The sequence below is a fragment of the Myxocyprinus asiaticus genome, chromosome 44 (assembly GCF_019703515.2).
Source record: "Myxocyprinus asiaticus isolate MX2 ecotype Aquarium Trade chromosome 44, UBuf_Myxa_2, whole genome shotgun sequence".
Classification (NCBI taxonomy): Eukaryota; Metazoa; Chordata; class Actinopteri; order Cypriniformes; family Catostomidae; genus Myxocyprinus; species Myxocyprinus asiaticus.
The window spans coordinates 27,428,075-27,451,441 of record NC_059387.1 but is presented as its reverse complement, the minus strand read 5'-3'; the positions used below and the strand labels follow the sequence as shown (position 1 = coordinate 27,451,441).

The 23,367-nt window shown below is 38.3% G+C and overlaps 1 protein-coding gene across 1 annotated transcript; it reads left to right on the top strand.

The window, feature by feature from the left end:
* The first annotated feature begins 1,526 nt into the window (after positions 1 to 1,526).
* LOC127434391 (noelin-3-like) lies at positions 1,527 to 23,130 on the top strand. Its single transcript, XM_051687095.1, has 6 exons — positions 1,527 to 1,649; positions 12,070 to 12,213; positions 17,107 to 17,262; positions 20,552 to 20,771; positions 22,062 to 22,168; positions 22,347 to 23,130. The coding sequence occupies exons 1-6, from the start codon at positions 1,581 to 1,583 to the stop codon at positions 23,022 to 23,024; spliced, it is 1,374 nt and encodes a 457-aa protein (XP_051543055.1). The 5' UTR covers positions 1,527 to 1,580; the 3' UTR covers positions 23,025 to 23,130.
* Positions 23,131 to 23,367: the final 237 nt, after the last annotated feature.

The window sequence follows — 23,367 nt, the reverse complement described above, 5'->3', positions numbered from 1 at the left end:
CAGGACACTCTACAAATGGGCAATTTTCAGTTGTCGACATTTAACAAGACATTACACATGTTTATAACCAAGAGAAAATAATATGAACCTTAAGTCACAGTATTCCTCTGATGGCCTCTGTTTCTTTAAAAATGTGCGGCCTTGGAGATTATCTTTGGCTGTGTCTCGTTTAAAAGGCTGCATGCTAGGTAGGATGCGTCCTTTGAAGGCTGCAGTATACCGAGTGTCCTCCTTTAAACAAATCTCGTTTAAACAAGACGGCCTTCGTAGGACAAATGGAAACGGAACGGAACACGGTTGCTATGACAGCATGCCACTCTTTAACAAGCAGGAGAGCTTTGAGTGAGAAGGGAACAGAGTCCCTTTAGAAGGGAATGTATGAGGTACATTTTAGAAGAGTTATGATGATGTAAAGAGAAAAGAAAATAGATTTTACAGGTGTACTTTTACTCTAATACTTTAATTATATATTAATATAATTATACATATTATATACTCTGCACCCATCTACTGAGGTACTTCAAATTGGGAATTAACATTACTTGCGTTTGAACATCATATTTACGGGAAATTGGCATAATATGTTTTTAGACATTTCCGTTGAAGCAAAGAATTGTGGGTTGTGAGTGCCCACCAAGGATACACTTCATGCATCCTCTGAATTTCCGTGAATGAAGGTCGCATTCGAAGGCTGCATTCGAAGTGTCCTACTCGCTTTTATGAAACAAGACAGCCTCGATGACGTATGTGGCCGATAAATGCGACCTCCGGAGGACGCAGCCTTCCAAAGGAGACACAGCCTATATGTACTTGATTCCATTCTTAGGAAATAGTAAAATGAAGCGTGATTGGTTGAAGATAGAACGTGCTACGATTGGTCCGAGTAATGTGGCTGTTATCTGATTGTCTTGAGTTGAGGATGGGTGGAGTACACCTATTTGTAGATTTGTGTGCACATCTTGACACTAGATTTGTTTCAAAATCAACAAATGTGTGTAGTGATCCGCAAATGCACAGGAAGCGATCCACAAATAAATGCATGCAATTCACAAATGAATGCTGGACAGAGTTGTGTTTGTAAGTTAAAAAATATATTTGTAAATATTTTTTTTATTATTTGCAAATCTAATTTATTTGTGAATTCACTTTATTTTTGTGAAACTCCTAACATATATTTATAAATCTCATTCTTTTTATTTGTGAATTAATTTCATTTTTGTGAAACTCCTTACATTTATTTGTGGATCTTATTCAATTTATTTGTGAACCAACTTCCTATTTGTGAATCTCTTTCTATTTGTATGTTAATATGCAACAATTCCATCTCCATACTTGACAGTCTTGGACGCTCTCGCGCGCTGTCTGCGGAATCCTCATGCGCGTGCGGTCGTAACTTTGGGCAGCGCGCTCTCAGTATTTGCTGCACGAGGGAAGCTCGCGCGGCGGAGCTGCAGGGTAATGAATGTGGACCTATCCGCCCTGTTCAGTTCGGGCATCATCTGCCAGCAGCCACGCCGCCGGATCCCACACCGTGGACGTCATATTAACGCAAGAAAAGTGCAATAGAGTGCCGCGACAGTATGATTGTTCTGTTCGGTGCATTAAATCCCCTTCTTTTCTTGATTGTCTTCGGACTGTATCCATCATCGGTAAGTTCATGGTGATGAGTTGCAATCTTAAAATATTCGAACATAACGTATTTCTTTGTAATTATTAGCCTATTATTTTATTAGACTGCATATTCCTCAGAAGGAAATAAATTATATTTTTTAAAACAAGTTAGGTTGTTAGTTGACTCCAAGGAACATAAATTCATTTGGTTCTCCGAGAAATGATACCGCAGTATTATATCATCATAGCATATAATATACAAAGGTTTCATGGAAATAAACATGCTACGACAGTTGAGATGCTGATAATAAAGTTTGGTTTAAGGAATTTATTATTGCCACTTTTCCAACATGCAGCATTGTTTGTCTGTTTTTATTTTTTTATTATAATTTTTTTTAATGTTTTACTGTTTTAATAAGAATGTATTAGTGAGTTTATAAGAATATATTTGAAGTGATATATGCAGAAAATATGCATCGAAATAAGATTCGTGTGTTCTAACATCGACACCAACGTTTAAATAGTTTAGATGCATATGACGCAGCACTTTGTTATTATTTCACCTACCAGTCTTTACAATGATGTATTGCTTAATTCTGGTCCACTGCCGTCCAGAGTAAATGAAAGAAGTAATTCTTCTTTGGAAGGTGTTCAATGCTTTTATGCAGCGGTGTGAAAGAAAACTGCACAGTATTTTCATTTAGAGAAACTTAAAGTTTTACTGAAAAAATACAATATTATAATCTGCAACAAGTGCTAAAAAGTGTGCGGTGATGTGCTTTATATGTTTAGTCATGGACGGAGAGGAGCTGTCCACACTGCCGTGGTGCTGAAGTAACCACATAGAGACATACAGCATATGCAATGTCTGCATGAACCAGACAGTGAATTGCTTTTGACTGAACAGTCTGTTTGGCCATTGGAAAACATAGTGCTTTTGTGCTGTGCACTTTTTTGACTTCCCCAGACCAGTTAAAATGCTTACTAGAACTTGATCATATTTTACAATATAGTATCATCATTTACATTTTATATGTTACTATTATTGTTGTAATGCACACAGTACATAATGTATAACTACAAGCGGCTCCTCAAAATAATTATACAATTAATTATTGTAGTTTATAAGTATAACAATGTACTTACGATATAATTACTATGTAATTACTATAAAACAGGCCCACTAATATCACGTGGGACCGTTGCTTGTTTAAATATGTAGTCTTTAAATGTAGAAAAGTCAAAAAGAAATGCAAATCTCCATAGACCCCCAGCAGGAGGGCTGTTTGGGTTACTTTTTTGCTTTATGAACATGAATGGATGGCTGCTTGATGGGCTTCTAATTACACTGTTGTAGCTCATGGGATGAGTGATTCATGGTGATTAATTTGATGTGCCGAAATGCTCTTTTTATGGTGGCAAACTGCATTACACACCTAGGGGACACAGCTCTGTTGGTGGAATTCCAAACCTATTAGATTCTGCCCTATAAATATTGCCATTGTGAATTGGAAGGCATAGTGTGTTTGCAGGTGTTTTTTGTGTATGCAAGTTACTAAGGTCTTCCAATGATCTTTATTTGTTTCTTTATGTTTATTCACTTGCATTGTGATTATCTAAACATTGCAGACAGATGTATTGCTAAGTTAATATACACATGACTGATCATGCGATGTAGCCTCTTTTATCTTTCTATGCCTCTATATCTCGAGTTCACTATCTAAGAAGTACTCAGATTTTGAGATATGATCTAAAGGTCAGAGTAGTGATACAATTTCTCTGATTTTTATCTTTCTTTCTGTCTGATAAACTCAAATTTGCTGTTCTAGTTTGTCTGTAGGTTACCATTCCCCTCCCACATACCTTGTGAATACTACAAATGAGTGATACATACAATGTAGTATCATTAGCACAGGTAAACATTGCAGAAGGAAGGAAGGAAGGTACATTTAAATTACCTTTTGTTCAACAGGATTAATGCAGCATATCACAAACTTTAGTGTCACCAGCTAAATGACAAAAATAAATCTTACAGTGATAATAATTATATAAGCAGCAGGCAAAGCCTTTTAATTCTCAAACAGGTGTTGTTTATATCAGTGCTTGTTGCAAAGCATGACAGCACCATATACTGGTGAGAATGAAACAGTATCAGACTTTTTTTTTTTTTTTTTTTCTGCAGTGCATTACATTTTCACAGTATAAAATATCACATAAAAACCCCTGCATTTACTAGTATGTGAGCACTCCTATAGACAGAGATGTGAACACACAAGCCTTTAAACGAATGTTCAGGCATAAATTATTTGAAATGTCTCATAACAGAAACTGTGATTTCCATTTGGACAGAAATGTCTATTTGGAAGACATGATCATCAGTATCTGTATAGTCAATGTTCCAACTCTGTTGTATTTTCAGACCTCACTCTCTGTCTGGAAGGTGCGATTTGTTTTCACCAGCACAAATATTGAAGTGGATGTGTATGTCATACTCTGTGTGACTGTTAAAGAATCCATCATTTAATAACTGAAAGCCATTGGTGAAATGCAGCTGATGTTGCTTGTATGCAAAATACACACGTAATCTTTACATCACACAGCATTATGAGGCATTTTGGCTTAAATTACTCAATTACAGAAATTATTGCTGTCTATAGATATTAGTTTAGTTTAGTTTAGGGTGTGTGTGCGAATGTGTGTGTGCCCATATTTGAACTTTAGGGTCCAAAAGTTGGAGACCACTACTGAAAATGCTTCTGTTTTGCATTTTTCTATATTGATATAACATTTTCATTTTATATCATTGAAATAAGCTTTTAATTTTAATATAATATTGCATTTTCTAATTTAAATAAATAATGTTGCATTACAGATTGTAAATCAGATGACGAGTTGGATCCAAATGCAGAGTATTTTATTACCAAAACAGTAAATCCAAATACAGAACAAAGGGTCAAAACACCAAGCACCAGTCCAAAAGAAAGGCAAACAAATCCAATATGTGAGACAAGAGCTAAATCCAGGGCAATAGGCAGAAATAATCCAAAACCAGTAGAAAATTGAGGAACAGAGGAAATCGCTCAAAAATTGCAGAGTAGAAACATACAATACTTCGCAATGGATGCTACTGAGAACTGGGTATTTATACACAAGCAGAGACTGATTAGAGAATGAGCAACAGGTGTTTTGAATGAAGTCCAATCTGAAATACGATAATTAGCAGGCAACTGAAGCTTGTAGGAGACAGGATTGATTTGTTTGAGGATTTTAAAATGGATCCACATACCTGGGGCTAAGCTTCCTACATGGTAGTTTAAAGCGTAGGTCCCAGGTGGATAACCACACTCTCTGACCACGGCACTGGATGGGGGTGGGTCTGCGGTGGTGGTCAGCCTGAATCTTTAGATGTCTGACAGCTCTCTGAAGATGAATGTGAGCAGAATCCCAGGTCTACCAATTACCTACTGCCGGAAAATCCGATGGTTCACCAGACCATGGAAATAGAGGAGGTTGAAAAGCCAGAACACATTGAAATGGAGTCATCTTGGTGGAGGCATTGACCAGAGAATTATGTGCATATTCTGCCTATGATAGATATCTTGTTGGTTGTTGCTGCAGTATGAACGTAGATACCATCCAATCTCCTGACTGAGCCTCTCTGCTTGGCCGTTGGACTGTGGGTGGTAACCTGAGGTAAGACTGACATTAATGTTTAGGTGGTAACAAAAGGTTTTCTACACTCTGGAAATGAATTGTGGTCCTCAGTCTGATACAATGATGTCAGGTAGTCCATGCAAACGAAAGACATATTTAAAAATCGTTTCAGCAGTCTTCATGGCGGAAGGCGGAAGGAGCACCACCTGCAACTCAACCCAGCCATGACTGAACTCCTTGTCTTTCCAGCCAACCCTGCTGTTGAACACAACATCACGTGCAGCTGGGTGCAACTACAGTAACGTCTTCCAAATCGGTCAGAAATCTAGGGGTAACCATCGACAACAGACTAAATTTCACAGACCACATCTCAAAGACCGCAAGATCATGTAGATTTACACTCTACAATATCAAGATGATAAGACCCTTCCTCTCTGAACATGCCACACAAATGCTTGTCCAGTCACTTGTCATAACTAGACTGGACTACTGTAATGCTCTCATTGCAGGCCTCCCGGCATGTGCAATTAGACCTCTGCAAATGATCCAGAATGCAGCAGCACATCTGGTCTTTAATGAACCAAAGAGAGCACATGTTACACCACTCCTTGTCTCTCTCCACTGGCTGCCGGTTGATGCACGTATCAAATTCAAGGCTCTGATGCTGGCATACAGAACAGTCACTGGGTCTGCTCCAGCATACCTAAAATCAGTTATGCCGAGCTACGTGCCGACTAGAAGCCTGCGGTCGGCTAAGGAACGTCACCTTGTTGTACCAACACAAAGAGTCACCAAAACACTTTCCCGGTCTTTCAGCTTCATCGTACCACGTTGGTGGAACAACCCTCCCAACTCCATCCGTGAAGCTGACTCACTCTCTGTCTTCAAAAAATGACTAAACACATCTGTTCCATGAGCACTTAATCAGTCATTTAAAAAAAAAAAAAATTCCTGTTGCACTTTATTCTGTTTGAATACTATTATGATGCTAGTGATACTTTGTAATTCAGCACTTTTCATACCACTGTCTCCTAAGATGATTCGCTTATGTTTTCCTCTTTTGTAAGTTGCTTTGGATAAAAGCGTCTGCCAAATGAATAAATGTAAAATGTAAATGTAAGGCAGTTTCTTCAAGGGAATTAAGTGGTAAACCTTAGAGAACCGAACCACCACCACCATAATAGCTGTGTTGGGGTGGGGGAATCAATTGCAATGTGCGACCAAGGGCATTTGGAAATGGGCAGTGGTTCCAACTGGCCAGCCGGGAGCTGCTTATCTGGCTTGGATTGAGCACAAGTGTGACAGCCTTTCACAAACACAGTTACATCTGATATTAGAGTGGGCCACCAGAATTTGTTTTGCACTAGTGTTACCGTTCTTTGAATACCACGGTGACCTGAGCTTAAGGAGGAATGAACCCACTGAATAAAATGTTTTCATACCTGCTTGGGAAGGTAGACCTTTTCAGGTGGGCAGGTCCTAGATGGTGGGTCAGTAGGTGGTGTACGCTGAATCTCCTACATTATTTCCTACCTTACAGGAGCAACCACCAGGGACTGTGGAAGAATGGCATTGTCAGTACTCTGTTTCAGGGGCAAATCATATAATCATGAGAGGGCATCTGCTTTTACATTTTTGGACCCTGGTGTTAAGGAGACAGTGAAGTTAAAGCAGGTAAAAAACAAAGCCCAACGTGCTTGTCTGAAATTCAGCCACTTTGCCCCCTGAATGTATGCTAAATTTTTATGATCTGTCAACACTAAAAATTGATGTTGAGCTCCCTTTCTACCATTCCTCAAATGCAGATTTCATGGCCAGAAGCTCACGATTCCCTACACCATAATTTTGCTTTGCGGGTGAGAGTTTGCAGGGAAAAAAAGCGCAGGGGTATAGTTTTTGTGGAAGGCCATGTCTCTGGGATAGAACTGCCCCAATGCCACATTCTGAAGCATCTACCCCAACAACAATGTTGGGTCAGGGTGTTTTAGAATGGGCAATATAAACGATTACCCATCTATTAATCATGACCTTGAAGATGTCATTGACAAATGCTTGAAACACTGAAGGTGAGTTGGCAAGCCCGAATGGTATTATCTGGTATTCATAGTGCCCCCTATTGGTGGAAAACGCTGGCTTCCATTCATCACCCTCGTGAACTCTGACAAAATTATAGGCATTTCTGAGATCCAATTTGGTGAATCCTTTGGCTTCACGTAACTGCTCAAGTGCTGCTGGGACTAAGGGCAGTGGGTGTGGGTACTTTACGATAATGGAATTAAGACCCCGGTAATCTATGCATGGTCTCAGGCCCCTGTCCTTCTTCTCAATGAAAAAACCCCCAGCAGCAGCAGGAAAAGTAGAAGGGTAAATAAAACCAAATTCTAAAGCCTCTGAAACATACTCCTCCATGGCCTGGGTCTCTGGGGCTGACAAAGGATTAACTTTACTCTTGGGGGGAATTGTACCTGGCAAGAGTTCAATGGCACAATCATGTGGTCGGTGAGGGGGTAGTTGCATTGCTTTTGACTTACTGAATGCTTCAATCAAATCTGAATACACGGAAGGTATTTTATCCTTGCAATCCTCAGCTGAATTTTCTATACAGATGGAGTGGCAAGGAGCAAGTACCTCGTGTCGCAAGCATTTCTGGTGACAATGGGAATCCCATCTCTGGATCTGCCCCTCACGCCAAGAGATATCTGGGTTGTGTTTCGAAAGCCAAGGGAAACCTAAAACAAGTGGATTTTTGGGAGAGTGCGTGACCAGAAATTGAATCTCCTCAAAGTGAAAAGTTCCGATTTGTAGAGTGAAGGGGACAGTGGAAAGGTTGTTAGAACCGGAGCCCAGGGTTCGGCCAGAAACACGAACATGAGGCACACAAGGAACGGTAGATAAAGGGAGTTGTTGTGAGTTCATAGTCAATGAAATTTCCAGCTGCTCCTGAATCAATTAGAGCAGAGATTATGATTTTATTTTTCCATTAAATAGTAGCTGGAACAGACAAATGTCTATTTTCTTGCATGACACATGACTCGTTACACACGGTTATGGGTTTTGTGGGAGTGTTGGGCAGGATCCGAAGAAATGACCAGATTCACCACGGAACAAGCACAAGCCCTGATGCCGACAGCGTTGTCTCTCTTCAGTACTCAAACAAGCTCTTCCCACTCGCATGGGTTCAGTGGCAGCAGTCACTTTGGTAGGTTCAATGGATGTGCTATGATCGTTAGTGGGTCGGCGCGCTCTGAGAAGATTATCAGTCTTAATAGTCGGATATATTGGTCCAACGTGAGATTTTCATCTTGGCAGGCAAGCTCTGACTGTACTGCATTATTGAGTCCAATATGATATAAAACTTTTTATGTTTCATCTGTCCAACCACTCTGAACATCTCGGCTGCAGAGACTCAGCCTTGCTTAATGTTTAGTAAGTGGTTCCCCGCCTCCTTTCCTCCCACGGGACAGTCAAATACTGCCTTGAAGCGAGATGTTAAAATTTTCAGCGAGTAATGGACCTCTCTATTATTCTCCCAGACTGTTGTAGTCCACTGTAGAGATCTGTCCGTTAATAGAGAAGTGATAAATGCCACCTTGGATTCATCAGTGGGAATATTTTTGGATTGTTGGGCAATATAAATAGAGCACTGCAAAAGGAAGCCTCAACATTGATCGAAGAACCATCAGATTTATCTGGCAGTGCCTTGTGGGGGTTACCTGAAGATGGTGGATGTGCTAGTGGCAGCTTTGGTGGCAGGGCAGCAGTGGCTGGTTCAGGTGCAGTCTGCTGGGTGGTGGTGTGTACAAATTTGAGGATCTCCTACATAAGATGGGAGAGCCTTCCTAACTCCGCATGGTGTGTTGAGAGAAGGGAAGCTTGTGAGGCAAGAACAGCATTCACATTCTGAGAATCCACTGGATCTGTGTTGGGCGAAGTATTCTGTAAGTCAGATGACGATGCCAAAGGAGTTGGATCCATGTGCAGAGTATTTGATTACCAAAACAGTAAATCCAAAGACAGAGACGTAATCAAAATACAGAGAAAATGGGCAAAACACCAGTCCAAAAGAAGGGCAAACAAATCCAAAATATGTGAGACAAGGGCTAAATCCAGGGCAATAGGCAGAAATAATCCAAAACCAGTAGAATATTGAGTAAAAGAGGAAATCACTCAGAATTTGCAGTGTAGAAACATACAATACTTCGCAATGAATGCTACTGAGAATTGGGTATTCATACACTCACACACAAGCAGAGACTGATTAGAGAAAGAGCAACAGGTGTTTTGAATGAAGTCCCATGTGATCAGTAATCAGAAGACTGAGACCTCTGGTGGCAAGGCAAGTGTGTTGCAGTGGATATGACATATTATCAGCATAACAATTTGAGTAAAAAACATGAAGTTCTGATTTTCTTAGTGTATGGCATGTCCCCCTTTTGCTTTAATTCTCGAGGTGGCAAGTTTTTACAAAACCTGATGATCCATGTTATCTCAACATGATTTGAGAATGTTCCAAAGAGCATCTAGTGTGCTTCAATGGATGGCAGGAAATCTGAACTTGTGAACAAAAGTTAACATGGTTATACATTTTCATAAATTTTCTCACCTAGAAATAGTGCAGAATCTTAATCTTTTTTTGTTTTGTTTTTTGTTAATATTATATATATAAATAATAATAATAATAATAATAATAATTTAAATGTTTCCAAATCCTTAAAATTTCTATTTATCTGTTTTAAATAAAGTCAGATTTTTCAGTGTGGTATCAGACTTTTGGACCCCACTCTACAGTAAATATAGACACTTTATATAGAGCGCTGGGTAGAAAAGTAAGAGAAATTATGTGAGTAGAAAGAAATAGAGATGGAGGCAGTCAAGGATGACGGCAGTAAATTCAATGTGTGTGGGGGGGGGCATGTATGACATGGGATGCCTTTATCCTCAGTTGGGAATCTTATCAGTTTGTCCTCTCAGGTGAATCCTCAACAACCTCCCTCTGCTCTCCACCCTTTCCTTCTTCAGCCCAATTCTTTCTCCCTGTACTGTTTTTTATTTTGTTCTTTCAAGCCCTGTTTGTTTTTGCTCTTTGTGGCTCTGTCAAGTGCAGTTATGTGTCTTGCATATCAACTCTCAGCCTAGACTGTACAAATTATACATCAAAGCCAGGGAATTGGATCAGTTACAGCGCAAGTGGATTAAAGTGTGAGAACATTGGCATTACACTGACTGACAGAGACACACCCACCTTTATGATGTCACGGGTCCTCAGGTCCTGCATTAGACAGATTTCCAATAGATAAGAGTGGCTGTATAGTGTGGCCTCCTTGACTTTTCAGTCTACTTAAGCCATTTACTTTATTAATCTTCCAAGAAACTGCTGTCTGTTATTGCCCGGAAAAGCATGTGTTTAACTGTTAGTAAGGCCTTCACGTCTTTGACATAAAAGATAACACTGGGTTTTAGTATTCCTGCAGTAGCTTTGCTGTTAATGGCTATCTCAAGGCTGCACAAGAGAAAGGATTTATAAATTCCTTTGAATTTGTTTAAGGGATGAAATGCATGTATCATATTTTTTCTGTCTAGCAAACAGTCAGCAAAGTAAATGAGAGTGTAATAATGATAAGTTAATGTGTGCGTATGTAAGTCAGGTTTGTCCAACATTTTGGGGACCAAATGTCCCCTCAAATACAGTAAAACCAGAAATCAGCTACATATATTGGGACCAGCCAATGTCTCCACATGGAAAATGGCTTAATAAACATATTTAATAATGTATTAAAGGGATAATTCACCCAAAAATGGGCAAAAGTGAGTGAAACGGTGTCGTTATCACACAAGGTTTTAAAGGTGAATGTTTGATAGAGGTTTTAATGAGTAAAACATTAACAAACTTTAACTTAAACCTAACCAATAGTGTCCTAAAAGCAAATGAGAGGTAAACAAAACAGACATCCTTACCCTTAACCAACACCTAAACCTAACTGACAGTGTCAGGAAAGGAAATCCAATATAAAAGCACATATTCTGAAGAAACCACGAAATTTCATATTGCTTCTATGACACTTTTGTCTCATGAGGTGAGCTACCGCATAAGATAATGATGTAGTAATAAGTGTGTAAATGTAGGTGGGTCTGTAATACAAGTATTTAAATGTATCGTTTTGTAAATGATTACTTAGAATAAAAGCATTTCAATTCCATATCATAGCAGTGTGAGTAAAAGTGCAAAAAATAAGTGTTTATAAAGTCATAATCAGCCATTGTAGTTGTGATTTTTGTAGCAGTGAATAAAACGCACAGTTGTTGTAGCGTCTCTAGTGTTAATTTCACCAGAAACTGTGGCGAAATGTAGAACGCAGCACGTAAAATTGTGTTATAGTAACATTCATTCTATGAGACTAGGTTGAAAGAATGACAATAAAAGTGAATAATCACTAGGGACAGAGAGCTTGGAAATTCTTCTAAATATATCCTTATGTGTTCTGTAGAAGAATGGAAGTCTCAAGAGAGTGAGTAAATGAAAACAGAAATTTCATTTTTGGGTGAACTTATCCTTTAATGAAAATTCACAAAATGAGAGAGGATTCTGTGAGGTTTAGGGAGAGGGTTAGGGAATAGAAAATATTATTAGCTCAGTGTAAAAGCAATAGATGTCAATGGAAAGTCCCATCCATGGCAGTAAAACAAATGTATTTGTGTGTGTGTGTGTGTGTGTGTGTGTGTGTGTGTGTGTGTGTGTGTGTGTGTGTGTGTGTGTGTGTGTGTGTGTGTGTGTGTATGTGTATGTGTGTGCGTGTGTGTGTGCAGACGATTGGTCCAAAGGAGGGATGGCAGGTGTACAGTTCTGCTCAGGATGCAGATGGACGCTGCATCTGCACTGTGGTCGCACCAGAACAAAACCTCTGCTCCAGGGATGCCAAGAGCAGACAGCTCCGACAGCTGCTGGAGAAGGTTCTCTTGCATAAATACTTTTATCTCTCTCCTTCTGTCTTCTTCTGAGGGGTTTCTCAAAACCCGTGATTGGATGACATACTGTAGCTAAAAAAATAAAACATATTTACATTTCATGAAATAACCATGCATGCAAGGTTGCAAATGAGCAGTGTTAAAGCTTCAGGTAAGTTTAGGTTTTGAGCTTTGGTTCTGTGTACATGCTGGAAATGCTGCATCAGAGCCAGTGCATTTGCCAGCCTGATCTCACATAAAAATCGGCAAGTGTGTACCGATTTTTCTGGTAACACTTTATTTTAATGGTCCCAAGTAGATATTTAACTGACTATAAGTGACTTATCAACTGGCTTGCTATAGCAGGTAAACAGTGTTTCAACAAACATTCAGTAGACTATCAATAGCCTATTTAACAGCAGCAAAATAACAGCTTCTCGACTGACTTGATAAAGCTAATAAACAGTGTTTCAACAAACATTCAGTAGACTTTCAGTTGCCTGTACAGTATATATATCTTTATTAATGACCTTTTAATGAACTGATGTTCTCAACAATAATGTAAGTAGGTCATTAATAGAGATCTATATACAGATGGTGTTACCATTTTTCTTTAGATGAAATCTGTATACTTTGACCGAATTTGAAAACACTGCCTCCAGAGGCTAAAGTGGTAAGTGTTTCAGAGCATATAAACAAGTGTGACATCCATTTATATCCTGGAAAGGTCACCAGGATATGTTTTCAGCTGAACAGGGTGTAAAACAGTGAAGAGAAATGCTTATTTTATTTAATCTACCTCCCAACCAAAACCCAAATCTAACCCTAACTATTAGTAGTGACAAAATGCAAACTCCTTATCATGCTCATGATTGTTTATACAAAAGTGATCACTTTCTCATTTGAATGGGGATTGAACTGTGGTCTCACGTGCAACTGATGCAATGCTCTACCAGATGTGCTACGAGGGAAAGTAACTGTTGTTGAGCCATTCCAAATACAGTGCATCCGGAAAGTATTCACAGCGCTTCACTTTGTTACAGCCTTATTCCAAAATGGATTAAATTCATTATTTTCCTCAAAATTCTACAAACAATACCCCATAATGACAATGTGAAAAAAGTTTGTTTGAAATCTTTGCAAATTTATTAAAAATAAAAAAATGAAAAAAAAATCACATGTACATAAGTATTCACAGCCTTTGCCATGACACTCAAAATTAAGCTCAGGTGCATCCTGTTTCTACTGATCATCCTTGAGATGTTTCTACAACTTGATTGGAGTCCACCTGTGGTAAATTCAGTTGATTGGACATGATTTGGAAAGGCACACACCTGTCTACATAAGGTCCCACAGTTAACAGTGCATGTCAGAGCACAAACCAAGCCATGAAGGCCAAGGAATTGTCTGTAGACCTCCGAGACAGGATTGTATCGAGGCACAGATCTGGGGAAGGGAACAGAAAAATTTCTGCAGCATTGAAGGTCCCAATGAGCACAGTGGCCTCCATCATCCGTAAATGGAAGAAGTTTGGAACCACCAGGACCCTTCCTAGAGCTGGCCGCCTGGCCAAACTGAGCGATCGGGGGAGAAGGGCCTTAGTCAGGGAGGTGACGAAGAACCTGATGGTCACACTGACAGAGCTCCAGCATTTCTCCGTGGAGAGAGGAGAAACTTCCAGAAGAACAACCATCTCTGCAGCACTTCACCAATCAGGCCTGTATGGTGTGGAGTGGCCAGACGGAAACCACTCCTCAGTAAAAGGCACATGACAGCCTGCCTGGAGGACTCTCAGACCATGAGAAACAAAGATTGAACTCTTTGACCTGAATGGCAAGCATCATGTCTGGAGGAAACCAGGCACCTCTCATCACCTGGCCAATACCATCCCTACAGTAAAGCACGGTGGTGGCAGCATCATGCTGTGGGGATGTTTTTCAGCGGCAGGAACTGGGAGACTAATCAGGATCGAGGGAAAGATGAACGCAGCAATGTACAGAGACATCCTTGATGAAAACCTGCTCCAGAACGCTCTGGACCTCAGACTGGGGCGAAGGTTCATCTTCCAACAGGACAACGACCCTAAGCACACAGCCAAGATAACAAAGGAGTGGCTCCGGGACAACTCTGTGAATGTCCTTGAGTGGCCCAGCCAGATCCCAGACTTGAACCCAATTGAACATCTCTGGAGAGATCTGAAAATGGCTGTGCACCAACACTCCACATCCAACCTGATGGAGCTTGAGAGGTCCTGCAAAGAAGAATGGGAGAAACTGCCCAAAAATAGGTGTGACAAGCTTGTAGCATCATACTCAAAAAGACTTGAGGCTGTAATTGGTGCCGAAGGTGCTTCAACAAAGTATTGAGCAAAGGCTGTGAATACTTATGTACATGTGATCGTTTTTTATTTTTAATAAATTTGCAAAGATTTCAAACAAACTTCTTTCACATTGTCATTATAGGGTATTGTTTGTAGAATTCTGAGGAAAATAATGAATTTAATCAATTTTGGAATAAGGCTGTAACATAACAAAATGTGGAAAAAGTGAAGCGCTGTGAATACTTTCCGGATGCACTGTATGTCAGATGGGAGATAAGGCATGTCAGTCTGTTGCCAATCCTAGGGTACCAGAACTTTCGGGAACAGCATGCCGACTTCCCGTGTGATCATGTTGGCATTTACTCACCCTTATGCCATTCTAAACCCAAATTACTTTCTTTCTTTCTTTAGTGGAACACAAAAGGAGAAATATTGAAGAATATACTGGCCAATTTTTTCCATATAATAAAAGTTACTGTCTCACTGTAATCCCGATTTTTTAAATGAAGGGACGAATCAAATACATTTTTGTGGTAATCAACATTATGCCACAAATGTTGTCGATTGTGCTTAACTTGTATTGAACCTGTGATATTCCTTTAAAGGCTATGGATCTGTCAAGCTCCAAAATGACAAAAAACAACATTAAAAGTACCATAAAAATTCAAAAATGTATTAATAAATATGTTCCTACTCTGTAGCTCTCAAATCAAGCTTGTAGCTATTGATCTCGGTGACACTTGGTCACAAACAAACATGTGAACCAATGGTGTGTTGCGTTAAATAGTGCTGACAAACCATTTTTGTAGCCCATACAGCTTTTGTAGTCCATTTCAGAGCTTCATGGGAGGGGAAAATTATTAGTGATTGATGATTTAAATTTCTGTGTGTTCCTCACACAAAGCTATTGCATAGCTTCAGAAGGCCAGGAATATAGCACACAAATAATATGGACCACTTTTATGATACAAGTCCCTGTTTACTTTCATTATATTAAAAAATATTTGCCAGGATATTCTTCACACGGAGGAAAGTCATACAGGTTTGGAACAACATGAGGGTGAGTAAATGATGACAGAATCTTCATTTTTGGGTGAACTATTCCTTTAATGGAAAAATAAAATGCCCATTAAAATCATAGACATATTCACAATGTTGTTTAATTTTATATTGCCAACAAAATCATTGCAAATATATCATGAATGTTCAATACATCAGCCAGCTCTACTATACACTGACAGGTTTTTATTATTATTGTTATTATTATTATTATTATTATTATTATTATTATTTAATGTCTTTATATCTCTTTCTAGCTTTCTTTTCATTCTGTCACACAAAAACTCACACACACATTTGGCTTGAATATATTGTGTGGACAACTAATGTACTGTTTAGCCTGATGGATTCATTTCAGAAGCTACTGTAGGCCGCCACTAATACAGTGACACATATACTCAAACACTCATTCCCTCTCTTCCTCTTTTTCATTCTCTCCATCACACAATGCATATTTCTCCCTCCCCCCATCCCTTTTTGTTAGTCACATTCCCACTTTCAAACACATATGCACACATATACACACTCCAGTAAAATTCTACATCAAGCGCTAAAGGGTGCTTTCACGGCGTTAGCGAGAGGCTGATTTTATGCAGGTCATTAATACCTGATTTTATGATAAATTATGCATGCCTCAATCCAGCAGGAGCCCAACTGCTGTTAATATTGATATGTACATTTATTAACGCCTCAATTTTTCCCTATAGCCTCAAAGAAAGCCCAAGTCTAAGGAGAACACTACTCATTCATGATACATGGATTTCCACTTCTCTCATGCCCCTGTCAAGGCAGCTAATCAGAACGTTTGACAGGAATATACACCATGAGATTGGAGTGACCACTCAGTGTTTTTCTTATCTGCCCCTTTTTAAAAATTAATTAATTAGAGTCTGTTTATCCATAAGGGTCTGCAAAAAGTCATGTGACTTCCAAGTATCTTCCATTATCTCTTACCCAGACCTGCTGAGGTTAAAGGCTAGTTCACCTAAAATGTAAAACGCTGAAATGTCATCATTTACTTATTCTCATGTCACTCAAATACATATGACTTTTGTCTGTGGTACACAAAAGAAAATATCTAGCAGAATATCCAGGCTGTTTTTAGCCTTTCAGAAAAAGTCCATGTTGGCCAATGACAAAAAAGCAGCATAAAAGTATGAAATAGTCCAAATGACTCCAACACTATTTTACAAGTCTTATAAAGCCATAAATTAGTGTCAGAAAGAGACTAAAATTTAACCTTGAAGTTCCGGAATGTAATTTTGAATCACTACTGTCAAAAAACAAACAAACAAAAAAACAGGTTTATCGAACACCACCCCCATTTTGAAAGCTCCACATAGCCACAAAGTCTGCACTTTTTGAGGAAATCAACCTACGAACTTCTTACTTATAGTTGTCTCTGCATAGTTAACTTGCAATAGAATAGCAGTATTTTAACATTAAAACAATTACACACATTACCTTTAAGTAACTAATGGGTTTTGTAAAACTTCCTAATATGTGGTTTTGTGACACAGGTGCAGAACATGTCTCAGTCCATTGAAGTTCTGAACTTACGGACACAGCGAGATTTTCAGTATGTCATGAAAATGGAAAATCAAATGAAAGGATTACGGACCAAGTTCGGGCAGATCGAAGAGGACAGGAAAACAATAATGGCTAGAAATTTTAAGGTACGCTTTTTGTAATATGAAGTTGCAAAGATCCTCTAAATGCAAATGTCAGCATTCAGTTTGTGACACTGTCAAGTAAAGTTGTCATTTTATTTGTATCGTGCTTTTCACAGTACACAAATTGTTTCAAAGCAGCTTTATAGAAAATAATGCTGTAATATTTGTAATGTCAAAAATATGTTAAGAGTCCTCATTGAGCAGTTTTACATTTACGTTGTAAATGTTAATGTCAAAGGTTAAATTATAATGGAATCTCTCAATAACAGCATAAATGGAATGTTTCCACTGTTAAATTTACTGCGGTCAACATGTGTAAATCGTAATATCATCAGTGTGTGTATAGGTTTGGCTATTCTTGAGAAGGTAACATTTTTAATAATGCCCTCATAAATCTAATGGAGCATGTAAAGAGCCAATTTGTAAAACATTTGAAGTGGTCTTCACTATTTGAAAGGCATCACCTCTGTATAAAAAAGCACTGCATCTATGAGATGTCCTCACTAATAGAGGGCAACCGACATTGGCGGATTATGACTGGCAAGGGCCCCGGGGCCAGATTTCTATAAGGGCCCCCTCTGTCCAATTATCTTTCAAAGTTGAGATCCACGCAGTCAATTTTCATTGATTTATGTCTCTTTTAATACCTGTTCTGTTATTTACAATCAGATTAACTCAAACATACAGCACGGTCATGTTAAAGAATCTGCTCAACCGAAACAGGTTTGCTGAACAGCCACTGTTCTTAAAGAGACAGTAGCATTTTAATGTTTGTTATACATAATGTAAACTCAATGTAAATACTTGTAAATAATAAAACGTATGCATACAAAAAACAGGAATGTAACAAAATGTGAAATGAATATGTAAACATGCATATATTTAAAGGGGCAATATTACATTATGACATATTTTAACTTCAACAAACACTTTAAGTATAAAGAATTTAACAAACAGACTCCTACAGCATGTACAGTACATATGGGTATGGGAAGGGCTGAAAGGTGTGGGGCTCAAAAATAGCAGTCATTTGGCCATTTTTTTGTAAATTCTTCAGTTCAGCCATCAATACCATCATGCCTGATCTTCTCTCAACCAAACTGACCAAGCTCTACGTTCCCACCCAAATCTGTCGATGGATCACCAGCTTTCTGACCACTTGCATGTACATACGCCATTCTGTTATATGTCCTCTTATTTGTAAGTCTATTTACACTCTTATCTTGTTTTATATTCTGTCTCAATGTAATGTTCTGTGTGAACTTGTTGCTACTATCACCAAAAAAAAAAAAAAAAAAAAAAAAATTCCTTGTGTAGGTGAGAACACTTGGTAATAAAGCTCATTCTGATTCTGATTCTGATCTTCTTTTACCAACCACCTAAGCCCAGTTATTTTTTGTAATATTGGGGAGAAATGCAGTTATAACAATGAATAGTATAATAAATGTTTTTGTTCGACAGCACTTTTCATACAAAGCATAAAGCTTAACCCTATAAAGCCTAAAGTATGAAATAATAGTCAGAAAATTAAAATTACACATTTTTAAAGAGTGGCTCAATTTTTAAAAAATTAGAAACAGGAAGGCAAAAGGTTCCTATAAACAGGCTGAGGGCCCTCATATTCCCAGGGCCCTAGTAAGGGGGCCTTGTATAAGCTGATAGCTGTGGGGGCCACATATTCAAATGTATATAAACATTTGTTTTTAAAGTTGATGGGGTGCCAGACCTTGTAGCCCAAGTTATGAAGATGGATGTATGTGCTGACGGGGCACATTTCCATATAATCACATTTTTCTTTGCATGCCCTCGCTTCAATTTAAAACACTTCATTCTAACACCATCTAACAACATCTTTATTTAATCAAAACAACTAAATATTCATTGAAGTGAGGATACAGATATAGATGAAAGATTTAGAACAATGGTTCTCAACCTTTTTTGGATGAATGCCCCCCTATTTCATTACCTGACCTTATGCTGCCCCCTTCCACCCCCATACTAAATCATGTGACATAATCTGAAAGATGAGAAATTGTGTTTTTATATATATATATATATATATATATATATATATATATATATATATATATATATATATATATAAACATAAAACATAAAGCTAAATATTTTTGTTATTTGATTAATTTGCTTGATGCAACTTACAGTTTAATCTTTTTATTTTATTTATTTTTTTTTTTATAAATGTAATAAATTCAGCAGGCTTTCGCACTATTAATGTGAGACCAAACCTTGCATTTCTTGAATTCAATCAGATGAGAGCTATATCTAAGGCCTATAAAATGAAAATGCAACGACAGAAACTAATAATAAAAGTGATATTATTGTTATATTTCAAAAATAAGTGAAATGACCAATGATACTGCATATTTTGTCCCACTGAAATGCTTATTCTACAGTACGGCATTGATTTAGAGTTGGATGCAAGTTCTTTACAGTGTTTTTGGATATAACGATTTTGTTCTTTTGAACACATGGGATGGAAACGCGGATTTATTCACACTTTGTTCTTGCGATATTCAGATTTTTTGCATAAATTAAATTCGCAACTTGGATGGAAACATAGCTAATGATTGTTTTTATTTCACCTCTAGAGGTAAGTAGTTTTTATCTTGCTTCTTATGGAGACCAGAACCAATAAACAGTCCAGTGGCGATTAGAATCATCATGGTGGCGCCCAGTGGTTAGTCAAGAAAACTGTAGAATCAAGCCATTTCTAACCTTAAAGGTGGTCCCACACTGGATGAGAAGTGCCATGCTGCGTCGTGGCTAAGACAAGGCACGGTATCAAACACTGGGCACATCAATGCAGTTAAGGTGGCAGAGAGTACACACAAAAGGCTAGACTAAATAATCCAAGTCCTTTGATAATGATTTGGGTTGAATTTAATGGAAAATATGCGAGTTGCGCTCCGTGGTGCAGCAGAAATTTGAGCAGCCTCCGGAGTCATAGCTGGGTGCTGCCAACAGACACAGAGTGGCAGCGGCGGTGTGTGTACCTTCATTGAAAACAGCTGTTTCGAATTGTAGAACGTGCCATGTCGTCCACCAGACACGTTTGGTGTGCGACCCCTTTTGAATCCTCTACCGCTGTCTACAGAGGAATGAAAAAAAAAAAAAAACTGTCATCAGCTATCTGCATTTTTACAGATAACCGATAGTTCCAAAACGCAACTATCAAATCTAATTAATCCAAAGAAGAAGAAAAAACTATATATCGGTCTATCTCTACTCCCTAATATAGAGAAACCAACCTGTGTGTGTGTGTCTATAGGAGCTGAAGGACCGTATGGATGAACTACAGCCATTGATTCCTGTGTTAGAGCAGTACAAAACAGATGCCAAGCTGATCTCTCAGTTCAAAGAGGAAATCAGGAATCTGTCTGCTGTGCTGACAGGTATCCAGGAGGAACTGGGAGCTTACGATTACGAGCAGCTATACCAAAGAGTTCTCAGCCTGGACAGCCGTCTACGCAACTGCATGAGCAAACTCAGTAAGTGCTGCTATCGACAGTTATCATAGCTATAGACCTTTATGAGGAATTATCCCACTCTTTACATAAACAGTTAAAATAAATCAAACAACCTGACAACCTGGTGATGTTGACATCATGATCACTTTGTCATTTTATATCAATTTAAAGTAGCATATTGTGCAATGTTATAGAATTTTGATTGAACCCTCTAATGAAACAGGTTGTTTATGCTACTGTGCCTTTAAGACTTATTTGTGTAAACATGTTTGTCTAACCTCTTCACATATGAAATGAGTAACAACACCCTGCCATATTGAATTTTAAATACTGCAAAATACAGAATAGTTGTTGAAATATAAATGTGGGTGGTCAAATTTTAATGAGCCCATGGTCTTAATGTAAACACCATGACGATTTCTGAATGACCCATTTTTGCTGCTCAATTTCCATAATGGGAGGACTGGAAAGGGAGCTTTGAATTGTGAATGTTACAGTATTTTTTTACATAGTATATTAAAATATTTTATTTCAAAAGAGAAAGATACATCCTGTTATCCATAAGGCCTCCTAAACACAGAATGTTCTTTTTTTCTTTTTTCAAATTCATATTCCATAAGGTACATCTTGTACAGTCTATAAAATAGTCCCAAAGTGATTCTTAAATTAAAACAAAAAAAGTATCTTATTTAACCAAAAAAGTTTTTAAGTAACAGATATATCGCTGACTCAACTTTATCCTTATCTGATCTGTCAATTATTTGCTAACACTATACAATAAGGTTGTATTTACTAACATTATAAAATTATTTGGGAATCATGAACTAATAATGAAAAAATTTTTTAAGCATTAATTAATCTTGGTTTATGGTAATTAACATAAACCAAGATTAATGAGTGCTGTAAAAGAATTGTTCATTGTTAGTTTATGTTAACAAATGTAATTAACTAATGTTATCGAATACAACCTTATTGTAAAGTGTTACCTATTATTCTTAGTAAGCATCAAGTAACACAATTAAATAACAATATGTCTTCCTCAAATGATATCTGTGATTCTTAAGATGTGCTAAAAACCTTACAATATTAATAAATTGGTTAGGCAAATTCAACAGATGTTCCAATATGTTATTAATATCTCTGATAATTGCATCCTGTCATAGGGAGTTAGATGCACTAAGCTTGAACATCATTAAAAGTTGTGTTGTTTTGCAAAAAAAAAGTCACACTCTTAAGAAGCCATGAAATTGCTTTTAGGAATTTAGTCATTTGAAAAAGGGAGGATGAAATTCATTGTTTGTTTATTTCCAGCATGTGGGAAATTAATGAAAATCACAGGCCCTGTGACTATAAAGACATCTGGGACTCGGTTTGGCGCATGGATGACTGACCCACTAGCATCTTCGAGAAACAATAGGGTGAGTTGCGTAGGGGCGGAGCTGCTTGCATTCTTCATCTGCCTGATGAATGTTCTGCCATATACAGTACCTGATTAATTTTCCTCCTTTCCAGGATTACTAACATCCTGTGTGCACCTCATGTGAAATAATTTAGTTTACAGCTCACCTACATACTCTATTTGTCATTTTGCCTCAGGTTTGGTATATGGACACATACACCAACAGCAAAGTGGTACGAGAGTACAAAAATATTGCAGACTTTGTCTCTGGCTTGGAATCGCGAACCTATTACCTTCCCTTTAAATGGGCTGGAACCAACCATGTGGTGTACAACGGCTCCTTGTACTACAATAAGGAACAGAGTAACATCATCGTCAAATACAGCTTTGAGACTGGACGGGTTCTTGCTCAGCGTGCTCTGGAATATGCCGGATTCCACAACGTCTACCCCTACACTTGGGGGGGCTTCTCAGACATTGATCTAATGGCTGATGAGCTGGGTTTGTGGGCCGTATACGCCACCAATCAGAATGCGGGAAACATTGTCATTTCTCAGTTAGAACCTCAGACATTGGAAGTTCTCCAGACGTGGAACACGGAATACTCGAAAAGGAATGCAGGCGAGTCATTCATGATCTGTGGAACCCTCTACATTACCAATTCCCACCTGACTGGGGCCAAGGTGTATTATTCGTACAACACAAAGACCTCCACTTATGAGTACACAGATATCCCATTCCACAACCAATTCTTTCACATCTCCATGCTCGATTACAACGCTCGAGAAAGGGCACTGTACGCCTGGAACAATGGACACCAAGTCATATTCAATGTCACGCTTTTCCACGTCATCAAAACCGAAGATGATTCATAATGGACTTTAGGATAAGCAAAGAAGGAAGGACAATGCAGTTTAAATTTATGCTGTTTTTTCTACTTATTCATGTTTTTTTTTCCCCCAAAGCAAATGAGAAAAATGTCCTTTATCATAACTTTGCCACAGACTGCAGTTTAAAATGAGCATCTGTGACACACAAAAAAACTTGGATGATGAACGAACTGAATGATTTTGAAGTTGTTTTATTCATCGGCTCTGGGGTTGGGCAGTATGACAGAAATATGTCACTCATTACAGATTCTGCTACACCGTTTATGCCGCAGTATATCCACAGTGCAATTTTCGACACCAAGCAGAAATCTATAGCCTACTCTCCAAA